General features: G+C 39.2%; 1 protein-coding gene across 6 annotated transcripts in view; it reads right to left on the bottom strand.

The window, feature by feature from the left end:
• dtnbb (dystrobrevin, beta b) overlaps positions 1 to 24,936 on the bottom strand; it is a 38,899-nt gene that overhangs the window by 5,512 nt on the left and 8,451 nt on the right. The window contains exons 6-16 of one of the 6 annotated variants that reach the window (XM_017036797.2): positions 24,090 to 24,175; positions 23,348 to 23,502; positions 23,145 to 23,250; positions 22,149 to 22,315; positions 21,073 to 21,197; positions 13,134 to 13,208; positions 5,918 to 6,008; positions 4,232 to 4,320; positions 3,638 to 3,751; positions 1,883 to 1,979; positions 859 to 879 (exon numbers count right to left, since the gene is read on the bottom strand). In XM_017036797.2, coding sequence (XP_016892286.1) covers positions 859 to 879; positions 1,883 to 1,979; positions 3,638 to 3,751; positions 4,232 to 4,320; positions 5,918 to 6,008; positions 13,134 to 13,208; positions 21,073 to 21,197; positions 22,149 to 22,315; positions 23,145 to 23,250; positions 23,348 to 23,502; positions 24,090 to 24,175 — 1,126 coding nt within the window. Of the gene's footprint in view, positions 1 to 858; positions 880 to 1,882; positions 1,980 to 3,637; positions 3,752 to 4,231; positions 4,321 to 5,917; positions 6,009 to 13,133; positions 13,209 to 19,256; positions 20,895 to 21,072; positions 21,198 to 22,148; positions 22,316 to 23,144; positions 23,251 to 23,347; positions 23,503 to 24,089; positions 24,176 to 24,936 lie in introns of those variants that run through there. The other 5 variants (XM_017036800.2, XM_017036803.2, XM_017036805.2 and 2 more) reach the window with 5 other exon arrangements.

Raw genomic sequence — 24,936 nt, 5'->3', positions numbered from 1 at the left:
TCACCTGCCTTAATTGTGGTGGCTTGCTCAGACATTTTGGGGGAAATTAAAAAAGGGTTCTGGAAAGTGTCCTGGCCAACATTTGTGAATATTTGTGTTCTAACATGCAGCTCTGCTGGACAGTTCCAGGAAAAAGTCCAGAATTCTGTTCATGTCTGCGAGCAGCTTCCATTGATCCGAGTTATCTCTTCATCCACAGTACTGTTTCCTGAACAGCTGCAGAATGACGGCTTCCAGCTACAGATTGCAATTTTAGGCAAAGCTGGATTTTAAAGGTGACTTTAAATTCTCAAACACAGATGTGAGCGTGATGATTTCAAGAACATCTCTTTATAATTGTATAACATCTGCCTCTCTGCCGTGCCCCTTCACATACAGTAGATAGTAATGAGAAGCGTGTGTGGAGCCAGTGCTGAGTCTAGATCTGTATCTCAATGAGAAAAGATGACTGTGTGAGTCTCTGGGACCAGTGCAGCTCAGCTTTGGTGGCTCACAGCCAGGCAGCAGATGGTCGGCCAGACTGCAGTCACATTAGAGGCAGGACGTTAGTGCCAGTGAGTGGAGGTGGCCCACTGACATCAGGACTAAGAAAATCACTGTTCTCAAAACTCATTTACACTGCAGACATCAGCAACCTGGCTCAGGCTCTGGTCTCAGCTCACTGTCATTGTTGGCAAACAGATGATCAGAGAACTGGACCGGCACAGAAAGAGGATTTAAACCACGCATCCTTCCTAAGAACTTCCTTCAATCACCTAAGTGTAAAGTCGGGAGTGTAGAGAGATTAAGAGACAATAAGTGCTGCAACGGCTTGAGCCAGCTACGGAACATTTGCAAACTGGATTAGGTAGAACTTACAGCCTGCTTCTGCTCTTCATCCTGTTAGCCAGCAGAGATGGAAGAACAGAGAGGAGAGAGCAGCATGAAAAGAATAAAAAACAGCATTAGCCTTTAGGATAAGTGTTGGGTTGAAAAGTTTGTCTGCCGATATCAGGTGGGAAAGTTGAAAATTGTTCAGTTGTGAGTAAAAGCCACATGTTATGTTTATATAAATCATAATTTCAAGTTTTTTTGGTGTCATTTCTGGACCAGGTGAATGTATGTTTGACTTATCCAAATGATGGAATTATTAATATGGACAAATGTCAAGAAAAATATGCAAAGGTATTAAAATAAAACTTCATAGAGTTTGTGGAGTGTAATATTAATTATTTGTTATTATTAAGGTGCATCTTGATGGAGCTGCTTTAAAGTAAAGTAATTGGCTCCGATAATATTATTCATTTCAATTCATCTGACCAGTTGATTGATACGGTGTCGATCAACTGGATGGACAGTGAAATTATTGGAGAACCGGTGCGCAACGTTTTTGCACGTGTTAAAATAAGTTACTAATTTTAATCTCTTGAATCTTTACAAATCAATTAAGATAATTGATAAGATAATTAAGATAATTAAACGTGTTTATTTCATAAGTACTTAATAATAATAAAATTATAATTTGAGTTAGAAAAAACACATTGTTTTATCAAATAATTCATTATTAGTCAAAGAAACCAATAATTAGAACTAGAAAGTTCTGGGAATGTTTATCAGAAGTCAAATCATTTACCCTGGTACCTCACTCGCGTCTTAAACCATATGCCTCCCACATGGAAATACTGGAGAAGGAATGTCTGCATTCACCATATGGAGCATATTTTAGGATTGTGTAATTCTCCACAGTTGTGATCTAATTTCATCAAAAGGCAGTGAACATTAACTGACATGACCCCGGTGGAACATGGAGGAATTACAGCAGCCACAGTGTGCCCTCAGAGTCACTGAGCGTTGTCTTCTCCAGCAAACAGATACGTCTCTGGGATCCAGGTGATGATCTCACCTTCAGCAGCCTCATCAGTCCCTCCAGCTGCACCATCAGCTCCCGCCTGCTCTCCTGCAGCGCTGACATACGTCTCTCCAGCTCGTCCTTCCGGTGTCTGCAGGTGAAGAGCAGATGTTCAGCGCTGCAGTCAGAATAAACATGCTAGAAGAAGTGAGGTCAATCTGTCGCTATTTTAAAGAACGGGGACGATCTGCAGAAACAGCAGAAAATGAAGGCCTTTGTCTCGTTCTCTGATTGGATTTTTTGGAGTCACTTATGTCTATGACCCACTGTGACCCTGTCCTGCCTTTGTTTAATGCAGAGCAATAAATGTGTTGATTTCAGTTTATTGAGGTTATATAAAAATAAATTCATTACAGTGACAAAACATGAACAGATGCAGCACAGGCTGCCCTGAATGTGTCAGCTCTACTAGTGGATACACGTGAAATGGCATTTTTAGGGTAAAATGGTGGATTATTTTACATAGTGTTTACCTACACTGCACAGTATGACTGATTTGTGCAGCGTTAATTTACTGCCGTTTAGAAAAAAAGCTGCTTTTTACAATAACATCTGCAGCGTACTACCGCCCTCTGTTGTTCAGGTGGTGCAAAGCCATAAAGAACCACCGCCGTTATAATCCATTATACTGTAAGTGGCACCAGAGCTGATCCACTGAGACCAACGGAAGTCCAAACCACAAAGACATAAACATTTCTATTTAAATTTGTTTTAGGTGAGAAATAATAATGGTGATATTTGTGTTTTCTAGTATCGCAAAAACAATTTATTCATTAAAACACCTCAAACAGTTATATTTTCCTACTAATCTATTATACACAGCAATTTACATTAGACACTACATCATATAAGTATTCTTTATAAGTAATGTGAGACTTTGAAATTAAAAAAGGTACACTACATCATATAAGTATTCTTTAATGTGAGACTTTGAAATTAAAAAAGGACTGGTGATATATGCATTCAAAAGTAATTTTAGGAGCATGTTAAATATGTTATGTAATAAGTTTAAGTCTGACGAACGTTTCATCACCATTTAGCTACTGTGTGACTATTTTTGTAAACTGTGCTGTGGATAAATGAAGATGTAATTTTATGTTAATGAAGACATTTGAATCATTTCAAGGCATTTACATCATATATTTAACAATCGTTTAACTTTACTATATAAATACCATATTTTTACAGTTGACCACTGAAGTGATACTAAATTATCAGTTTATAATCTGGAGCTAAAATGTGACTTTTTCAGACTATTTGTGTGTTTTGTGTTTGTTTCCATATACAGTATATTTGAAGTGTGCATTAAAAGTTCCCACTGTGGTTTAATTTAATTTTTTTATTTTCCAAGGTCATTCCTGACTGTACAGGAGGGTTAAGCCTATTATTAATGCTTTAATTATATGATGAAGAGTTTTGTCACAGCCGTTGACCCTAAACCCTGCTGCTGATTTATCACTGAAGGCAGACCAGACAAAACAGGGAGTCCTTCAGGTCAACAGTGTCTGCGGCACGTCTTTACGGAGCGGGTCTGTTCCTGGAACTAAAGCCCTGAGTCTCAGACTGCTGCCAACATGATAAATGTCACCGCTGCAAATTAAAAAGGAGAACACACACCTTCCTAAATTAGGAAGACATTATTCCTACGTGAAGAATGAGCTCAGCCTACATAAACACAACAGCAGCCCCTGCAGTGGCTGTGTTCTCTATTTTTACAGTGCAGCTTGCCTTTCCTGGTCTAACTGGTACCTGAGGAGCCGCAGTTCAGTCAGGAGGGTGGGGTTCTGCTGGGCTTTTTCAGGGGTGGGCTGCGAGGCCTGTTCGTGCTCCAGACGCAGCCTCTGGATCTCCTGCAGGATCTCCCTGGGCAGACCAGACACACCCATCAGTCTTCAGCAACAGTGTGACACATAAAACAAGTGATTTAATGGAGTTTCCCCAACGGCCAGGAAATGTTTGAATGGGATAATACCTGAGGGCCACATGGTCCTCCTGTGTGACCTGAGACTAGTTAATAAGTTAATCGTTAATACATTGAATGTATTATTGCATTTCATAATATTAATTCATCTGGAAAAAAGGTGCAAGTTAATGAACATACATAGGATGTATTATTGCATTTCATTATATTAATTCATCTGGAAAAAAGGTGCAAAAAGCCATCTTTTCTCATGTATTTACTCTGAGGTTACAAAAAAGTAGCTCCCAAAAGCTAAACTTTGATTGACAGCAAAGCTGTTTAAAAGGAAAGAAATTGGGCAATTGCCCCAAAGTCAACAGCTGGTTGACCAACACATACAGTAAATAACCAAGAACATACGTCAGAAAGGGCCTTCATTTCACCTGTTTTTGTTCTCCAGCTCTGCGATCAGCTGCCTCTGCTGCTTATTGGCGTCAAAGTTGAAGCTCAGATCTGTCGGAGGGCACTGTTGCTGAAATGAAAAATACAAAAACAATGACAATAAAAAAGAAACCACACTGTGTGACCAAACACTGGAAACCCCTGGCAGTTCCTCCTGACCAGAGCCAGCAGCCACACGGCTCTGCTGGAGACTGATTATACTTCTGCAGTCAACGGGCAGTCATTTCAGGTCACCACAGCTTTTCCATTATCCATCCACATCATGCAAAGTGGAAATCTAATTAAAGCCCAAACTCCAAGTTACCAAAACCACAGTTTCTGTCTCAGCTTTACTCAAATATTTATGGTTTCCAGGGTGAAATTCAATATTTCTTCTGAGTCTCACCTTTTTCATTTTTTCTGTGAAACCAACAGCTTCTTCTATTGTAAATTTCATTATTGGTTAGGAGTCCAAATTCAGCCTCAGTTACTGCCCACTGCTACAGCAGCCATTACTGGGAGTGGCAGATCCAGGCAGTGGAGTCTGATTCCCAACATGTGGACAATCCACAGAAAATCAATGCATGCGACATAAATACGTCTCTCCTTCGTTCTTCATTTTTGCAGAGTATCAGAGCTAAAAATAGCAAATGCTGATGCTAACTCCACATCGCCTTCCACGACTGCTTCTCACGAGGGACAAGCAATTGATAAAATGCTAGCTAATCTGTTTGGTGTTAGAAATATACAGGAAAGTGCTTTGAAAACCAATTTATTTGTCTGTGTTCTGCCATGAATATCACCGGTAAGGCGGAAAATATTTTTTTATTTTAAAAAGAAAGCTAATTCACATTGACTATAAGTTAATTTTCTATTTTGCTACATTTCGGAGTAGCTTCTGGTCAATTAGCATTTAGTTTTAGCTAAGTGGTTTTAAACGCTTCAGGCTACATTTAAGGCCGTCTCTCAGCTAGCATCAATCGCCTGGGGGTAAATTTTAATCTTCTTTGCCTAGCTTACACTAATTTGGATGTCATTTTGGCTATTAGCTCCAGGCTACATTTTGTCGAACTTTTTTTTTAGGAGGGGCTGCAGGGTCTTAGTGGTTTTGCATCGTTTAAAATAGCTCCATTGGTAATAACATCATATAAATGGAATGAAAAGAAGTTCTAATTTGACTTAAATAAGCTCTTTGTCTACGACCGATAACTTTCAGTTGGTTCGAGTTTTTGTTAAATCAAGAAATCAAGTTTTGTTTTAAACAAAACCAACATCTTCCATTGATGGAAAAAAAATAATTACACTGTAAAACATTTCAGACATTTTTTATAATTTCTTGTATTTTGTGTTAGATTTAGCAAACATTTGTTTCGGATGACTTCAGATAGCATCAAATTTATTAGCTCCTAAAGCTCCACCGTAGAGAAAGCCTGATTCCCAATTTCATCGTGTTTCCAAAAAGAAAATCAAGTAAGAAATACGCTACTTGAAATGAAGTTACCTCCTCTTTCTTCATTCCTCATTATAAATGAGTGGGTTTGACTTTGACTGTGGAGGAGTCGGCAGCCTTTGAGCCGCTGCAGCTCCGAGTGCATGAAGTGCATAACAATGACCAGTCAAGACTTTAACGTGAGATTGAGCCTGACCGGAGTCGACCACAGAGGGAACGTCTTCCGTGAGATACTCACTGTGGAGTTTCCCGCCTCTGCTGCCAGGCGAGCAGCATAACGAGCGATGAGGCGATGTTCTTCATCCAGTCGACTGGGACTCTCCAAGACACTGTCCAGAGTCGGAGACAGAACATTTCATCACACACACACAGAAGCACACACAGGGTTAGAAGTGGAAGAAGTCTCACTGCAGATTGAGCTCAACTGTTTTAGCAGAGTTTAAACTGGTTGTTTCTCATTAAGCTGTGTCAGAAAAGTGAAGATGAACTTTGTGTCCTTCCCTGATTAATCTTCTGTGGACTCTTCTCCTCCTGTTCAACGTCTCCTTAATCTGCCAGAGACAGACTGCTCCTTCTTGGACTACTTCAAAATGCCAGTTCCAAGGAACGACTTCTTGTAAAGCCACCGTATACTGAGCCGTGCTCTTATCTACAGTCTTCTGGAGCCTCCAGATGCTAAGCTAGGTCCTTCTTAACTTCCTGAAGGTCCTTAATTTCCCAAGGGGCACTCTCAAAGGAATAATAAAGTTCCATCTATCGATCTTTCAAAGCTAATAGACGTTGAAGGGTCTTTGCCAAGTTAGAAGACACTGAACTTCACTTGGGCTCTGATGCTGCCGGACGCTGCATCCTTGCCTGTCTTCTTCTGTAGCTATCAAATACTCAGCTAGGACACTGCTTCAGCTGCTCTAATCTGACAGATGTTGATCCAGAATTTTCCACGACTTTTAGTGAAGCTGCAAAGTGACAAGCTGGGTTTTTCTCAGGCTTCATTTGGACATCCTGAACTGGGTCCTTTATTGATTTCTTTTGAATCTGTGTGATGTTGGATCTAGAGGGACATTTTCTCAAGTTAAAGTGGACCCTAAATGTTGAGCCACACTGTCTACTGCCACCAGCTCATTGTCCATGTTCTGTAATGTCTCTAAACATTCTTCATTATATGTCACACGTAGTGTTTTACAAATACTTACCCCAATATTTCTAGTATTTTAATGTAACATGCACTCTCTATTTATTTTCTCATTATACTTAAATAGAAAGATACATGTCATCACAGCATCGTTAGAACAACAAATATAATATTCCACTAAGATACTCTACTGAGTATCCATGACATACTAATGAATACTACACCTTTGTTTGACAAAATGAAACATCAACTGAAACTTTATCACAGAGGTGACCTTAATATACAACTCTTGGCTTTGACTGTGGCGTTGACAGACAGTCAGAGATTATTGGTCATTACAAGGAACTTAGATGGATATGATAGAAAGTGAGGCGTAGACAGTGCAGCATGCCAAACGCATATGTGTGAGCGTGCCAGGGTCCAGTGCCGACGCTGGCCGCTTCAACACAGACTGGAAATGTCGAATACGGCACAAGACTCTAAATGATTACAAACTGAAGGGGGCCGGGGGGAGGATGGTGTGGGTTGAAGGAATGACGGAAACATATGCTACTCTTATGCGAGGCAGCCGTCTGCCTGAAATGAGAACCGACGGAGAGGAGAAACGATGGCGGACGGGTAATCCAACTCCAACTGGACAGCGGGCGACGATTAAGATCATTAAGTGCAATCTGACTTCGAGTGCATTCAACTGCATCAACAGCCGACAGTCTGTGCACGGATCAGTGCCTCGACCTGTGAAACCAGCCTCTAATTCCACATTTGTATTAAAATCTTATCTCTCTCAAAGCAAATGTGAGTAGATAATTAACATCTGCGGCTCCTCTCACCCCCCGCTCTATCTGGAATTTAAAAAGCTTTCCTGTTTGATGGAACCTATCTTAAATCCTCTGCAGATTACTTCACCTGTTTTAAGATAATATCACATAAAAAAATCTGCAACTGGAAAAGAAAAAAAAGAACCCCCTTCCACTCCTACTTAATGTCAAAAAATGACCCTTAAAAAGGAATCATTTGTTCGTTTGGCACACACAGAAAGCACCAGGACTACAGTTGGCTGAAGCTGTGACTCTACATTCAGTGTTTTGCGCTCGTCTACATCTGCAGGCTGAGAGTGTAGAAGCTGCCACTGACAGTTTCCCTGAGAAATACTGATGATTTGTACCATCTTCAACACAAGAGACGCAGGAAAAGCCAGACGAGCTCCTGAACCTTCTTTCCAGGGAGTTTTCATTTCAGAAACACAATATTTCACTGTTGGTGCTATTTTTATGAGAAGCAGATACGCCATCCTACTGGAGATAGAATTCAGATGACCCTTAAATGCTTAGAAATGAAGGTCAAAACTTCTGGAAGTAAAAGTGTTGGTGGTGTCATGTTTTAAGCCAAAGCACCAACAACGCCAGTGACTGAAGGACTTTAGAGTCAGTCCCACAGCCTGATCTGTTTCTTTCCAAAACAATTACATTTTTTGGCAGGAGTTAAGATGCTCTTACGGTAACAGAACTCTACATGGAATTTAGAAACAATGATGATTTTTTTTTTATTTGGATTTATGCCAAAGACCTGTCAGATGAGTTTGTAGCAGCCACGGATTTTGTCAGTAAGGTTTTAATGTTTCTGGAAACAATATGTGTTTAAAAAAATCTTTCCAGTAACGATTTTGTCAGTAAGGTTTTAAAGTTTCTGGAAACAAAATGTGTTTAAAAAAATCTTTCCAGTAACTTTGACGAATCATTCTAGACAGTGCTGCCTTCACTGTCCTAGAAAAAAGGGTTCTCCCATCGCATTTTTATTAGTACACATTACTACTGCTGTCACATTACTCCGTGGACTACTACTGTGCAACCCTAGATAAAAAGAGGAGTTGAAGGCAATTCTTCTTGTGCTTCTGTTTTACAAATAACAAGGATTGTTGTTTCTTTTAAAACAATTCTTATCTTCATCATGTTTACTAAAAAAAAACTTGGGACTTAACACGTGAATGTATAGGTTTTTTCGGAGTATATAAAGTGTACTTCGTTGATCTCTGGGTACTGCATGTGAGAGTTTTAATATTAATCTGAACTTTTAAAGTTTATCTTCTATGTTTCACTACAGTTCAAAAAAGTTTGTTAAAAACTCTTTGTTGGTTCTTCATTTTTGCTGATGCATTAATCTGGTCAAGGGCCTCAGGTAGTAAACATTTTAGGGGCTTCAACCATCTGACGTCTGACAATTAGTACCGTAATAAACAAACAGATCTATTAAATTCCTTTTAAAGTAATAAACACGTTCTTTACAACTGTGCAGCCATAATTTTAAGCTTCCCGTGGCCCAAAGTTGGACTGGTTCAATTTGCTAAATCTGTATCAGCACCGACACTTAGGCCATAAGTGACAAATGTGTATTAAATACAGCCTCTGTTCTTATTAAATCCTACTGTATGTCTTAGCTGCTGGTTAAATTCATGCAGTGGAGGTGAACTGCTGACTCAGTTTAACACAGAAGGAAAAAAGTCTTGCTCTCTCTGCCTCCTTAAGCTCAAGACAGCATTTTCTTTTCTTATTAAATTTTATCTTTGCTGCCGTGGCTCTGCATGACTAACAGGTAATAAATACCACAGTGTCGGTTCACCCTCGGAGGACCAACGACTGTCTGATAGAGACTAGACAAGTTGGGAGGGAACAAATGCCTCGTCAGCAGATAGTAGCAGGGAGACGACGGCGATGCAGGTCGGAAGCGTCGTACGGACAGTTCTTCTGTCTCGTCACTCATGTACACTTACAAATCTGCTCTGTCGTTTTTCGACCTCTTGTGAAAAGCAGAATTTGAAAGACTCAACAAAAACAAATGCTGCGACACAGGTGCTGCTTCTTTTTACTCTGAAACTTGTGAGCTGAGGCAGAGCGCGACACAGCTCTGTATAGAGCAGGAGGATCACCGTCGACTCACAGGCCCCCGGTGCAGGAAACACTGCCAGCTGATTCTAACAGGCTAATATTTACTACAGCCTTCAGTGGATTTAACAATCAGAGTTGAACAAATTCTACATGACAAGCTGAGGTGTTGAAAGATATTCATAGGCCTAACATGACATGCGCCCCCCGAGCACACACACCATGTTGTCACTTTTCATTCCAAGCTCGAACATCCATTCAAGCATGAAGGTAAATCAGCAAATGTTTAAAAACCACATTTCAGTACGTTTATGTCTGGAGTAATGAAGTAGTTAGAATGATCTCCAGCAAAGGATGTTCAAGTTTCCCTCTCTGACCACTAGAGGCATTGAAAAGGACTAGCAGTTTGCTGTTAGCAGGCAAGCTAAATAGTCATCTTAGGTGAAATGATGGCATTGTCTGCACTGGAAATCATGTAAAAAGTTCTAAAAAAGAAAAAAACCTTAGACACATTTGTTGTTTAATCTGGTGTTGGCAATAAATTTGCTGTTAGCAGGCAAACAGTGAAATATCAAAAGAAATCAGAAGAAGGTTCAGGTTTAAACAATGTAATTGACAATTTATTTTGGTATTTTGTTTAAATAAAAAAGTGCTACTATTAGCAAAATATGATTTTGTTGAAATGTTCAGTTTCAACTCAAGTCCTTCTGGGAGCAGGCAGTGTGTTTGTCCTGTGCAGACACAAAGGCATTAATTCATTGTATAACAGACATGGAATGGAATTTAGGTTTAGTAAAACCCAAACTATTGAGGGCTCTGAGTTGAATGGTTTCTCTGCTGAATGCCCTAAATGGCTGAACCCAATGTGGGGTAAGAATTGAACGCTGAACCTTCTCCAGGGCAGACAGAATCCACACCCCCTTAGAGAGGCACATATGGCTCAGCTGCGAGATGATGTTATAAATACTCCAGACAGTCTGACATACTCAAATCAGGTTTTGACCCTCAACTTGTCCCAAAACGCAGAAAACCGGATTCTGCTACGATTCATGGCTGCACATACTTTTTGTCCTGCCCTAAAAGTGGCTGCTTTGTAGTTAGTTGTGGCCCCTGGGGGACAACAACAGCCTCAGTGCATGACATCTTCCCAAAGCAGCTCTGGCACAGAGAGCAAAATGTCAAAGACAAAGGTTATCAGGCTTCTACATTACTGCAACAGTGAAGCAAAGCTCTGGAGAGCGTCGCTTTTCACTTGTACATCCTTCTACACGTGACGTCCTCCACTGCCTGCCTGTCCTCCAAAGGTCCTGATGAGAGGCATTGTTTACCGCCTCGGGTGTCCCTATCTCGTCAGCTTTCTTCAAACCTGCTCTAATCTTGATGCTGCCGGCCCTCAGAGGGACATGACCGCACTGCACAAGAGCCTCATCTCCGCTACGTCCTTTATCTAGTATTGATTATTAGCGTCTCGTTTTTTTTTTTGAATGCAGAGGAAATCTAGTGGGAGACGCTGAATGACTACACTTTCTTCCTAATGTAATTTCTTGATCCAAGGAGGAGGAAAATGCTGTGAAATCAACCATTTTCGCCACTATTTTATGATAATAATAATAAATGTAAAGGTTGTTTCCTTGTGAGTGTGATTTCTAGCTGTGTGGACGTTGTCCTTCAGCTGCCATTGTGCTGTATGATAACCCTGTGGAAAGAAGGCAGCCACTCTGGCTCTTCTTAAATTCCTTTGTCTGGATTTCCGACAGAGATTTTTTCTCATAATGACTAAACTGTGACATTTCTTTTGTTTTCTGTATGGTAGACAGTTATGTCTTGTCCCTTCTAATTTGTTGTGGGACATCTTCAGTCCCTGAACAGTCCCATCCCATCTCCAGGACTGATGCAACAGACAAACATACAGTACACAAAACATAATTTCACCCAGCACAGAGAAGAAAACTTAAAAAATCTGGAGCATCCTTAACGATTGAATTTATAATCCAAACGCTTCATTAGCACTGTAAGGAAAGTGACCTTTGGAAGGATGATAGGACAATTAAGCTGCTTACACTGGGGCACTGTCTGACATCTGCTAACATGATCCAACTCCACTTCTATCATCATCTATTTGTCAGATCAGCCTTTTTGTTAGGAGGGTTTGCTCGTAGACCTAAAATGACAGCAGAACAAATTCACCCCCAAAAATACACTCACAAGGTCAACACTGCACGGAGACGTATCAATGTGTGTCAAGTGTGAGAGGCTGGCATCAAGTCAAGGGATTTTTACCATCTGCAGTGTAATTTGTAGGAGCTGAAATAGTGATTACAGAAGGTAAAGGAAGGATTTTGTCCATTTTAAACACGTAGAGTAGTACTGTTCGTTCAAGGTCACCAAGTACTCTCAGAATTAAAACGGAACGTTCACTTGAACATAGGTTGAGACCTTGTATGGTGTGGGAACGCAGCCCAAAACTAAAATCAACCCCAAATGCTTTTTTACATACTCAGCATATAATCACAAACACACTGTAACATGATTCAGCTTTTACAGTAAGATCCTACTGTGACTAACAAACTCATAATGACACAGTATCGTGTATAGCTGGTATCGTAGAGCGCTGTGTAGACCTAAGCCATAAGATAATATTAGGTGTTCTTCTGCACCAGTGTCGGAAGTTAAAGTTTATCCACACGTGGCCTTTACATTAAAAACTGTAAAATGTCCAAATGTCCTTTAAAAGGACAATTAATAAAATAAATAAACAACACACGTTCTTTAAGGCTGATGGGAGCTGTCCCTCAGCACCACTGTGTTCAACCCTGCTTAACAAAACGTTGGGCTAGCATTTAGCCGATGTGCAGGACAAGTGTGAAGTTTGAACAGCAGATGGTGCCGGAGCCCAACGTCCATGTTTTCAGGTGAAAGGTTAAGAAAGAACCATCAGAAATCTGCTGGACTTTTTGAAGGTTCAACTAAATTCCTGAGAACTCAGTTTTTGCAAAGTCTATTTAGGTTCTCGTTCTTCCAGGTAATTTTATCTATGGAAATTTAAAGGTAGACAAATGGACTGGTGGTTCTCTGTTTACAACGTCCTTGACCAACGGTGTTTTGCCGTTAGATCGCCATTCCTAGTCGGAACGAGGCAATGAAGCACAACTCCACTTCTTCTGATGGCGTTGCCTGTCTTGTATGTAGGTTCCGACTTACGAAAAATATTTGAGTTACACTGTCGCTGGGAACCATACCCATACCTGTGTCTTGAAGACCTTTCACTGCTTCAAGATAACTGGAGAAGCCACTTGCAAGATGAATGATGAAATTTGAAAGATGCTCTTTCAAATTTCATCATTTGTCTTGTAGATAATACTTACAGATGTAGGTGTTCTCCGTTAACTCAAATCTGTGGAACAATCTGACAAAAGATATTATACCTAAGGGGTCTTGCTTACCTTTTGGTGGGTGTAGGAGCCCCAGAGGACATGACAATAGTGTCGTTCATGCTGTTGGCCACTGGTTTCGGCTGACTAAAAGACAAGATTAGAGGTCTTTAATTCTATGCTGCAGAGGGCAGGTGTGCTTATCACCAGGGGAGTGGAGGGCGTTTGCATTTTATTATTATTCAGAAATCAGAAATCTTGCCTTAAGTTTAATCTAAGTGCAATAAAGAGAGAGTCAAAAGGCAGGTCACGGAAATAATAAAAAGTCCAGAGCAAAACTCCAAATTGTTGTGAAAATAACCGACTTTTCCACCGTTGATGAAGACATTTTAAGGGGCTATTATCTCAAACCAAATTAACACGGGGGAAAGCGACGGTTGGCAGACAAAAATCTAATTAAACTGGAAGTCTATGAGAAAAACGAGGAGAGGTGACATTGTAAGGGAGGCAATTTGGGAAAGTAAACAAAGCTATGGGGGCCATCTGGCCGCTGGATCGCTTTGGCCCCTGACGAGCTCGGTCCAAAGCACCGGACCATGGAGTCTCATTAACAGATTTAAAATATCTTTCTCAGCTTTTTACAACCCCACTTCACACTGGGCGCAGTAAAGAGCAGCCACTCACGACGACGACACTCCATTTTCATGTCTCCCCATAGTTGCATCACCTCAGTCTGATAATGATCAGCCTTGGATCTGCACAAGTGGATCTGACTCTTCTATTCAAAGCTCTCATCATCACATGAAAGGCAAAAACACCACAGAATTGTTGCCCCTCATGCTTTAGTCCGGTCAGCTTCTATTTTTGTGGCCACATAAAACTATTTATATGCACACTGTCCACAAAATATTCAAAAGCAACAGAATATCTTATCAAAATTTTAAGTTTTATTGTATTTTTGCACCTTTGCTTGCATCTTTTAAAGCACATGCAGCGTGTCAGGGAACCCGTGATACATCAGGTCAAATAGAAACACATGAAACGTCCAAAATGTGAAGGTCAAAGTCCAAACTTTAACCTTCTGGGACGGTGTGCCGACTCAGAGAAATTCTTTAATCTTGTGCAAAAAAAAAGCAATCGCAACTAGAGATATAACTTTAAAAGCAGAGTGTGTTTCATTCAGTACCTAAATAAACAGTTTTTGCCAGTTATCCACTACTTATTTTTCAGTCTGATGCTGAACTTAAGGCAGAAAAATGTGACAGGAGTCTTCGCACTCACCTCTGTGCTGAGACAAAGTACCTGCCTGTCTGGCAAAATACATCCAACTGCTGCTGGTGCTGCTGCCAGATGCCGAACCTGACTTCAACTGAGCATCTCAATGTACTACACTGCTGCTGCTGCTGTCTCCAAGGAAACTCGATGATCACGTGACCCTATGACGGCGTAGTCTCTCTCTCTCTCTCTGTCTCTCTCTCTCTCATTGCCACACACTGCCTCCCTCTTTTAGTTTTCTCTAAACCAAACACTGGAAATTAGCAAAACGCTGTTTCACTTGCATACTCTAAAAAAAGCAGCCATTCAGAGGATATGTGCAATAAACCGACCTCTATTTATAGCTGCATTTACATACTGCATCTCTGCATCTTCACCCCTAACCACCATCCTCTCTCTCTTCTCCATCCTTTAACTTCACCCAGTCACGTAAGTCAAAGCTCTGAAGCGCATCCATCCTTCTATAAATAATCATCAGTCCCTGTCAAGAGCACTGCAGGATAAGGTAAAGAAGAATAGAAGCTTCTTCTCCTCTGAGCCTCTGACTTGTTCCCTGCCATTCCCCTCTTATACAGTACTTGGACAGATTCTAACAGCTCAGTGAGGGCAGACACACACACACACACACACACACACACGCTGCAAACAGAGGTCAGACCAGAGTGAAGTGACAAGACATTTAGGAAGTGTGAGATCAAAGTCTGCAATGCGCTATGAGCCTCGTTCTACCTGCGGCAAATGACACCGACCGTCTTTTTGTCCACTTGGCAGAGGTTCAGAAGAAGAGCTTTGAAGAACATCTGGTGATCCTTAATCTACTTTGGTCCTCAGAGATGCCCATATGTGTTGAGTAAATGTAGCAAAAAACCAGAGTGAAGTAGCTAAAATGAATCCAAGTTTTTTATCACTAGGTTATGTAAGCCAAACACTGCCAAACACAGTCTATAGTAATGTAAATATGTTGAAACAGGTGCTGAAAAATAAGGCAAACTAAGCGATAGCAACGCTAGCGTTAAGGAAGCCATAATGAAGTTAACTGCATAAAAGTTCATAAAAAAATAGATATCGTATAAAATATAGTATATAGATAGAATGCCTCGATACGAGCAAAAAATGTTGGTTCACGAACAACCTTATGTCTTGTAAGAGTTAGCTAACAGAAGAGATAAAAGACAAATGACATCTTAGTATTAAGTTACCACAAGTTAAGTCAATGCACAGAATAATATGCTCAATTTGCAAAAAAACAAACAAACAACAAACAAAACTAATAGCTACAGCAGCTAGCCAGTAACTAAGGTAAAATCACATTCAAAGGATGTACGTGTAGGTTGACTTATCTAGGTCACTTTTATATCAGTCGATGGCAACTGGAATGTATTGGTTTCTTGATAACTAAAAGATAAGAGTCGTCCTAATCACAGATAACAACATAACTTCACAAAACTAGCACAATGACCTTGCCTTGACACGGCATTTGTTAACATTGCTGGAAACGCCCCTTAAGGCGGCCCTTAGATAGTTAGTTAGACAGTTAGTTAGATAGGTAGATAGATAGATAGGTAGATATAAAGTCTTCTAAAACTAAAAATATCACACGGGGATGAAGCAGAGGTGAGTTTTCTCTGCGGAAAAAATGTGTTTATAGCAACGGCTATAAAAAAACAAAACAAACAAAGTCTCTCACTAACAGAAAAGTGAATCAAGTGGATGCACTCTCCCATTACATAAGAGCCCTAATAAAATTTGCAATGACCGAAAAAATAAAATAAAATGGAAAACTGAAAAAAAGAGTTTGAAGCGATTAAAGGAGTCCTTGGTTCTGGAGAGCAAGGGGCAGAAAGCCAACAGGGACGTACGGCAAAATGTGCCTAAAATATCTAGACCTGCTTATGTAGGTTTAATGATGGAGGCCTTTAATGATCCACTGATGGTATGACAACCCAGACTGTTGTAATTCAAAATGACAAATTAGGTGACCTGCAGATGAAGTAAGATGTAGCAAAACATAAAAAAGATAAAAATATATAAAAAGCTGTCAGGTTGCATGTGATAAATTTGTGAAAAAAAAAGCTAAGAAGTAGCCAAGAATATACTGTAATGGAGTTGGTCTGAAAAGAAAGTTATCTACATTAGCTTAGAGTAAAGAGAAAATATCTTCACAAGCAAAAAAGTTTTTATAAAAATAGCTAAAGCAAAGCCAAAATATTTATAAATATTTACATTTTTTAAATAAATAATAGAGAGGGTGGAAATTTTACTGCTGTGGCAGCTTTATGTAAAACGTTAGGTGCAGAAAGACACTCATTTTGTCCCAGCAGCTTCTTACCATCAAACAGTCAAACTGAGGGAGCAGTGAAGTACAAGTATTCTCCAAGCAGTGTCACTTCCGCATGTCAGTAAATATTTAAAAAGCTGGTCAGAACAGGAGCACTTTGTCTGAGGACGACGTCAGAGGAGGAGCAGTGGGAATCTCACGTCTGTTCAGGGTAGGAGTTAGCATCACACCTAGCTAGTCTCTTCAATACTGACATCACTACACATTTCCCTTTAAGGTAATTTCACCAAGGTGTCCAACTTAGAACAATTAGACAAAGCTTTTAGTGAGAAACAGACATGGACAACTGCAGTCACTGGAGAATATGTTGTATATTTCTGAAAGGTCAAACAACTTCTGTAGACGCCAGTACTTTTTAGGGTCACACTAATAGAAAACGGTAAATGGGCCAGAAACACAAACAGTCTTTTCTGTGTCTGGTTCAAAGATGGAAATGGACAGACGTCCAAACCCATTTCTGAGCTCTCCAGGGTCAACAGTGACATCAGTGACATCCATTAGAGTCAGTCAGTGGACACACACACACACGCGGACACACACACCGTGACACTAGCCTTGAAACCCCATTTCTTGTCTCAGGAAAGAGTAGGAGAAAATACTGCAGTATGTCCATCCGTTATTTACATTTATATTTTGATACAAATACTAGTGTAACTCTGCTACTACTTATTCTCTTATGTCTAGTATAGCTTTAATCCTAATATTATTAAAAGATAGCAGAACGGCGCTGTATATTTTAAGAAAAATTGGTAAACACTAAATGTTCACCTTCTTGCTAAACATCGACATAATGCCGTAGTTTGGTACAACTTCTTTTTCAACCACTACTCATTCAACTACTTCCACTTGGACTCCTCCTAATGGTGTTTTTATTATCCCTCACTACTACTACTTGTATTTTTACTACCAGTAACATTATTTCTACTGCAACTTTACAACTCTTCCCACTTTTTCTTTTAAGACTTCTGATACTCCTACTTATAAATCTCGTCGTACTTCTATTAATCACTTCTGTTATTTTCCTAAACCCATAGTTATACTGCTAGTACTACTACCCTTACAGCTAAATGAACTGCTCCACTATTTCTTTCTATCCATTTCTACTTCTACAACTTCTGATGGATCAATAGTACTCTTACCTACACTACTATCATTACTCCTACAACCACTGCACTGTCTGTAACAAGTACTTCTGTTGCCATAACTTCTATTACTACTTCATCGGCTACTTCCACTTTTATAATGACTTTTACCATGTGTTTCTCATTACTGTAGTACAACTACTATTGTACTATTCTCTGTATTCAACTATTACCTCTACTATCGCTACAGCAACTTCTGATACTCTGATACTGATACATTCATACAGCAGTACATGTACTGCCACTACTTCCATTAATACTTTTACAACTTTTGTTCAACTTCTGCTAGTATTTCAACTACTGCTGTGCTATTTCTGCAGTCACATCACAACCACTTCTCATTCTAGTATTACTACTGCTAGTATTTGAATCCCATGCTCACAGGTACTTTATTTAGCTTAAGTTTAACTGAGAATACTTGGACAGGTGCTGGTTTCACTTTACCAAATATAGTTGAAAACCGCACTTTTCCGTTTGTGTATAACCCAACTTCAAAGGAAGAGAAGTACAACAGAGCTTTGTGCTCAAAAATCCAATGAAAGCAAATGAACAGAAGTCGATATTCTTTGTGCTGCTGCCAACGTCTGAAATACAATCAACAAAGAAGAGGAGAATAACAGAACAAAAAAATGACACGGATTACTGCTCCATCAGGACGGCGCACGGACCCCAGCCAGAACTGTTTCAGCCACAAATTTCATTTTAATCAATATTAATCTATTTGTGTGATGTCATTTCATGCGAGACAGACGGCAGCGTGCAGCTAATCCCATCAGCTCTCCTCTCAGCTGGAATAAAAAAATGTTCAGGTCAACAGACGGCTTTAAATACAGCAATAAATTCAAGATGCGCTGAAACCATGGCTGGAGCATTCGGTTGATTAACTGAAGACTAATTGATTAAAAATTAATTGAGAAGGCTGATGTGTTCAGGTGTGGTATTTTTATATAACTCTAATACCGTGATCATTATCTCATTGACTTCTAAAAGGTCAGAACAAGGAGTTTTTTCAAGGATGTCGACAGGAGCCAGTGTCTCATGGAGCCAACTGCAGTACTGCACCAAGAACTCCATTTCTTAGTACTGAAGTTCATGTAAGCTAATTTCAACCAATGAGGTTTGTCCAATATGCAGTATGGGGCCCTACCGTGGAACCAAAATTTGTTATATGCAGACAGAGAGTTTTTTTCAGGTTAACTAATAGTTTTAAGCAGCCCTCATACATTAACGGAACTTATTTTTTTAATTTATTTCAAGTACATTTAATTCTCCAGTATTTCCTTTTTATTTCTTTGTAAACTTCTACCTCTTTTGGGCCTAACTTTTGATTTCCTTTTTTAACTGTTTATTTCAGTGAAACAAAGTTAAGCAATAATTGCAAAATTAAGCAACATTGTTAACAGCTTTCTTCGTAGTTTGACAAAGTTAAGCAATAATACATTGTTAACAGCTTTCTTCGTAGTTTCCTAAAACTAATTTATATATTACCATACAAAAAAAGGTGTGAATGTGTTTGCGGCTCTCGGTGAATCTTATATGGTTGTGTGATGGTAAAAAATGCTCTCATGATGTTTAAGAGCCCTGAAGTAGTAACACTCAGCCCTGAGGTACTTTAACATGATTAAAACTGCCCCTCTTAAAATGAATTGGCCACTTGATCAAAAAAATCAAAGTATGGAATCAAGGTTGCAGCTCCAGTGACCAGAGCCTGGTGACGGAGCAGATTAGTCGCCACAACAACAAGGAAACCAGGATGATGTATTTACAGCGTGTCAGTTTCTCCTGGCGTTTACTAAGCCACTCTCCTCTCCGAAGTGTAGCTCACTATCAGTTACTCACTGACACTCGCCAGCAGCCACAGCAGTTCACACACAGACAGCTCAGATTGATGGCTGTGACTGGAATATGAAACAGGACGATGCTGTGAAGATCTGCCATGAGAAATGTTCAAAGCCATGATTACCTCGATTTTTCATATTGACCAAAATTAGCTTCTCTTTGACCACTTTATATAACATCTGAGTTGGCAATAATAAATTAAAATGTGCTGGAGAATACGTGCACATGTATCTGTATGTACTGTATAATGAGTTGATGCTGTAGATAAATGAAAGAAAACCACCCCTGCTGTTAACCTCGCTGCTGTATGTCACCATTACGAAGGAAAGCTGTCTAAATATTACTGGAATCCAGGTTGATGATTTTATAAATAATGCATCAGCATCACACTGTGTTATATATGAGATCAGAGCAGCCCTGAAAGGAGGGAAGTGAATCAGGGGAGCTTAGTCTCAAGGTCTACACCACAAATGGGCTCTTGAAAAACATCCTTGTGCAAAACTATTATCTCGCAAATGTCAAGTAAAAAACCTTGCAGAGAAATTTCTAAAATGTCAAAAGCTGAGAGAATGTGTGCGTGTACTGTACTTATATCAAAAGATTCATACAGAAGTCTCTTAATAATATAACTATAATAGCTAGAAGTTAGCCAAACAAATAGTTAACGTCACCAATGCTTGTTAATTTGAGTTAGAAAATTTAAGTAAGCAAAACAAAAGAAAAAGATAGAAGATGTCCTAAAATATGGCAACCACCAGCTAAAAACCTGTTGATGATATTCATACATACATTTATACTCTTTTTAATGTAGATCCTTCAATCAAAGTGTGTCTTGTTATTTAATAGTTTACTAGAGTTTCAATTCAACAGGGATGAGGAAAAATATCCATTGACCTCAGCTGTGACCTGCGGCTGATTCTCCCTGTGTATACTGTGGTATCGTTCTATTTTTCAGCATGTAATCCATATAAATGAATGCATGTGCGAAAGTGGGGAGTGGGGGGGGGTTGAAGGACGTAACAGAATGTAATGCACCACCCATAACGACATCAAACCCCTTCCTCCTTGAAGGGTGTGAGAGATTTATAACCTCGTCCCTGTTTCATTGCCAACAGACTGATGAGGACGACAGAGCTTTTAACCACCGCTGCATCTGAGCCCCGTGTCATATATCAGCATTTCTGCCACAGCTGATAATCGGGGGAGGCAGGGGGGATGACATCTTCGAGAGATGGCGCTCTATCAGTCACAAGTAGACGGGGGGATGCAGAAGACGGAGACAGTTACATGAGGAGAGCAGGCCATAGATCATGAATGAGGAGCTGGTCCATGTGTGTGTGTGTGTATGTGTGTGTGTCGGATTAACAACACACACATACACACCGGTGAAAAATGTCTCGGGAATGACGGCACTTACACAGTATGCGTGAGCTCCTGTGGCCGCTCCGCTTGCTCAGGGAAAACAGGATGTGGCGGTTCGCCGATGGGGACGCAGCCCAGGGATTTGCTGATGGCGTGGCTGAGCTTTTTGGCTGGAGATTTCTGTGAGGGGGAGCAAGGGGGAATAAAAGTGGTGTCACCTTGACTGTCAGAGCCACGGGAGCAGGACTGGAGTTTCAGGAGATATTTGCATAAGTAGGTCAACAGTCTGTTGACTGTGTTGGAAAGTGTGGATCAGCAGCACATACTGTACTGTAGTACACACAGTACAGTACACAAAAAAGTTTATGTTTGTCATGGCAGTGGATTCACACCAGTATAAGGCTGTCAATAATATGAGAATTAAGGAGCTTTAAGATCCTTTCAAAATAAATTTTGAGAGATTTATAAACTGAATAATGACATTATGAGCACAATTAAATGACCACAATTTAATCCACATAACTACACTGCTCTCCAAGTAAAAGATAGCAAAACTCATTGTGAGTTGGATTAAATAAATAAATAAAAGGTAATAATAAAAAAAAGTCAATATTAGCTTGGAGACCATTTTAAGTTGACTAAAGGTAACTGTTATTTAGATTTTATTATTATAATTAAATAATACACAATTCTATTAGTTTTTTAATTATTAAAAATATTACAGACTTTAATGTCAGTCTATTAAATGTATTTAAAAAAACAGAAGTACAGTATCTTAAAATGACCTTTGGGAAAATGGAGATTAAATCAGCTAAGACTAATGGTTAGCATAAAATTACCCTAAGATTTGTCAAGCTTAACTACAAAAATAAGGCAAAATAAAATATTCAACCTAAGCAACATAAATCTCAAAATGTGAATAAAACAACACTATATTATAAGAATAGCAACACATTTTTAAGTCAGTGCCACATACAGTAATTTACCAGAACAAGTAAAACCCTTAGTAAATCACTCATAAATTATTTTAATGAAATGGTTAATAACCTCCTGAAACCTTCAGAGGAAGATTCTAACTGTAGTGAGCAGCAACAGTGAGACTGAAAGTGATGTGGATTTCTTTTGTCTCACCCATGACGAGTGCTCCTTCATCTGGTGCTGGTTGCTGTGAGGACCGTTGGCATGTCCGCGCCAGAAGCAGCTCTGACACAGCTGGTAACCATGGCACTGTTGGCACCGGTAGCGGAAGCCCATCATGCTCTCGCTCCGGCAGTAAGAACATTCCACAGGATGAAAGACTGAGACCAGGGAAAAATGGATTTAATGATCACAGTTTTCAGTCTCAAAGAAATATATACAGTTTTACATGTTGTCAACATTTGGGCTAATCATTAAAGGCCTCACAGATAACCTTTAAGCTATTTTGGGCTAGCTACTGTTTTAGATTTGTTTTCGTCAATAGAGAACATTCAGTTCTGTTGGCTTTTAGGTAATTTCAAGCCTTGTATCAAGCCAAGTATCTTAACAATACCAAAAAAAATTTGATTTTTAAAATTGGTTTAAAAAATGTTTTATTTTTTATTTTAGACAGATACAGTATGCTATTTTTGTTTGACTTTTTTGTTTGTTTTACATTTCTTGGACAACATTTAGGCAACTACTGTCTCATTTAACATCAGCTTTTTTAACAGTTTAAACTTATTTTGTACAATTTGGTCTGTTTGTTATTTTATCTATTTAGATGTGTTTTCTGCTATTTATTACCTGGATTTGTACTAGCCTGGACATCAACTAATCTTAAAATATCAAATTTATTGATAACCCATTTTTAAATATGGTTTTACATTTTCAATATTTAAATTTTCAAGATTTAAAAAAAAAAGTTTTACTGTTGGTAGAGCGTACAATAAGTTATGTTTGACATGTTGCTACCGTTTAGCAATGCTGTTTGTTTTTTTTTTTAGCCATTAGCTTTACCTTATTTGGATTACCTAGCTCCTTTACTAATTAACATTTAGTACTTAGTCTTACCTCGCTTAAATTTCTACAGTTCATCAATTTTCTTGGTAACAGTGGAGGCGGTGTAAATCGGACATATTTTAAGCTACATTATATTCCACATCTCACCGTTTTCAACATTAGCCAGTCGGTGCATGAGTGGCAGCCACACCAGACACTGAGGCGGAGGATCTGCCATCAACACGTCCAAGAAGGTGTTCAACATGATCTTCTTCTAGATGAAAACACAAAGAGACGTATTTCCTGTCACATTTAAACGTCATAATTTTTTTTATTTTAAAATAAGAAGTCATGTTGTTAGAATGTCCCACCTGCTGGGGGAAGCACGTCCTCACTGAATGTTCCGTGTATCCGAACGAAGGTCCCTCAAACACGGCCGTGGGCAGTTTCAGCACTTCACGAAGAAACTGGTCAAACTTGGCGAAGGCCATGACTCCATTCGAGTCGGATATCTGGGAGAAAATATCTGACAGACAAGAAAAATGTAACAGTACTTTAGTCTCTCTAAAACATAATACTAATCATGTCAATTAATCACCCAAGTCCATACAAGTGGACTGAATGTCAGCGCGGTCCAACAGTGCCCTCAAGTGTTGGACCTGGGCAACTGCAGAAAAACGTTTTCTTCCCGAACTAAATGTAAGAGGGGATTAAAATAATATAGGATAAAGACTACTGGTTAGTAAAGAGTTAAATCTCAAGATAGGAAGAAATTAGCCACAAAATCACAAGTGGTAAGCTGGGAATCAATGTAAGAAACAAACATTTAAATACTTAAATTAAAAATTAAAATTAAAAATAGAAAACTAATAAAATAGCTAAAACAATTAGCTATGGTAAATTCAGGGCTAGGTACGGCCATTCTCGGAATGACATGAACTGACTGTGAATAGTTACAGATTAGAAGTGATATATTCTGGGTTATCATTCAGCTTTACAATAACAGGAGTTATTGAAGTTAACTAACAGGCATAATTTCATAACCAAATATGACCATCATTAGAAATAAACAGACATCCTTTTGGTATACCACTTGGCCAAAAGTGTACTTACAGCGAAGTTTGTCAACAATTTTGCCTCCACACATTGTGGCCAGCATCGCTTTCATTGAAAAAACCGTCAACTTCCCATGGCTCTCACTGTGAAAAGACAGATGCTTTGTTAATATATCATATCAAAATGTGATGTTTTAAGAAAACGTAAAATATTAATTATTAACATTTTGTATCAGAAGTCAGACTTAATCCTCATTTTCTGGTACAGCTTTTATAAATATTTTTTCTCGCAATTTTTTATCCTGTCCAGAATCAGACTTAATCCTCTTCTGGTACAGCTTTTATAAATATTATTTCTCGCAATTTTTTATCCTGTCCAGAATAAAATATTATTATTAACATTTTGTATGACTTAATCCTCTTTTTTTGGTACATTGTGAAATTATGATCTATTTTACTCTGAACACACACTGTGAAATTATGATCTATTTTACTCTGAAGTTTAATAGTAGCAGTTGACTGTTGATGTTTCATCCATTAAGTCTTAAAAAAGGAAACACAAATAAAGTACTGTAATACCTCCACTTCACACCAGAGTTTAACATGTCAAATTCACAGGTCGTCACCAGTGTGTCTGTTAAACCTTTTAAAATCCTCCTGACATGCTGGGGCAGGGAGAGCAGCTCTTTCATCCCAGACTCATTTAGCTCTGACTTCCGAGCAGAGGTAACATGAAAGCTTTTCTGCCTAATTCAGTTTGGACCTCAGGGACAGATACGGAAAACTACTTCCTGCCCAGGATGTTGGGCTCTCATTTCTCACAGTGTTTTCCAAGAGATGCGGCTGCATGGATAATCACACAGCACGTCCATTTCAGATTAAGGTAAACCAATCGAACACAGCCC

The sequence above is a fragment of the Cynoglossus semilaevis genome, chromosome 1 (assembly GCF_000523025.1).
Source record: "Cynoglossus semilaevis isolate Cse_v1.0 chromosome 1, Cse_v1.0, whole genome shotgun sequence".
Classification (NCBI taxonomy): Eukaryota; Metazoa; Chordata; class Actinopteri; order Pleuronectiformes; family Cynoglossidae; genus Cynoglossus; species Cynoglossus semilaevis.
The sequence above is the reverse complement of the archived record's forward strand: the minus strand, read 5'-3'. Positions and strand labels throughout refer to the sequence as shown.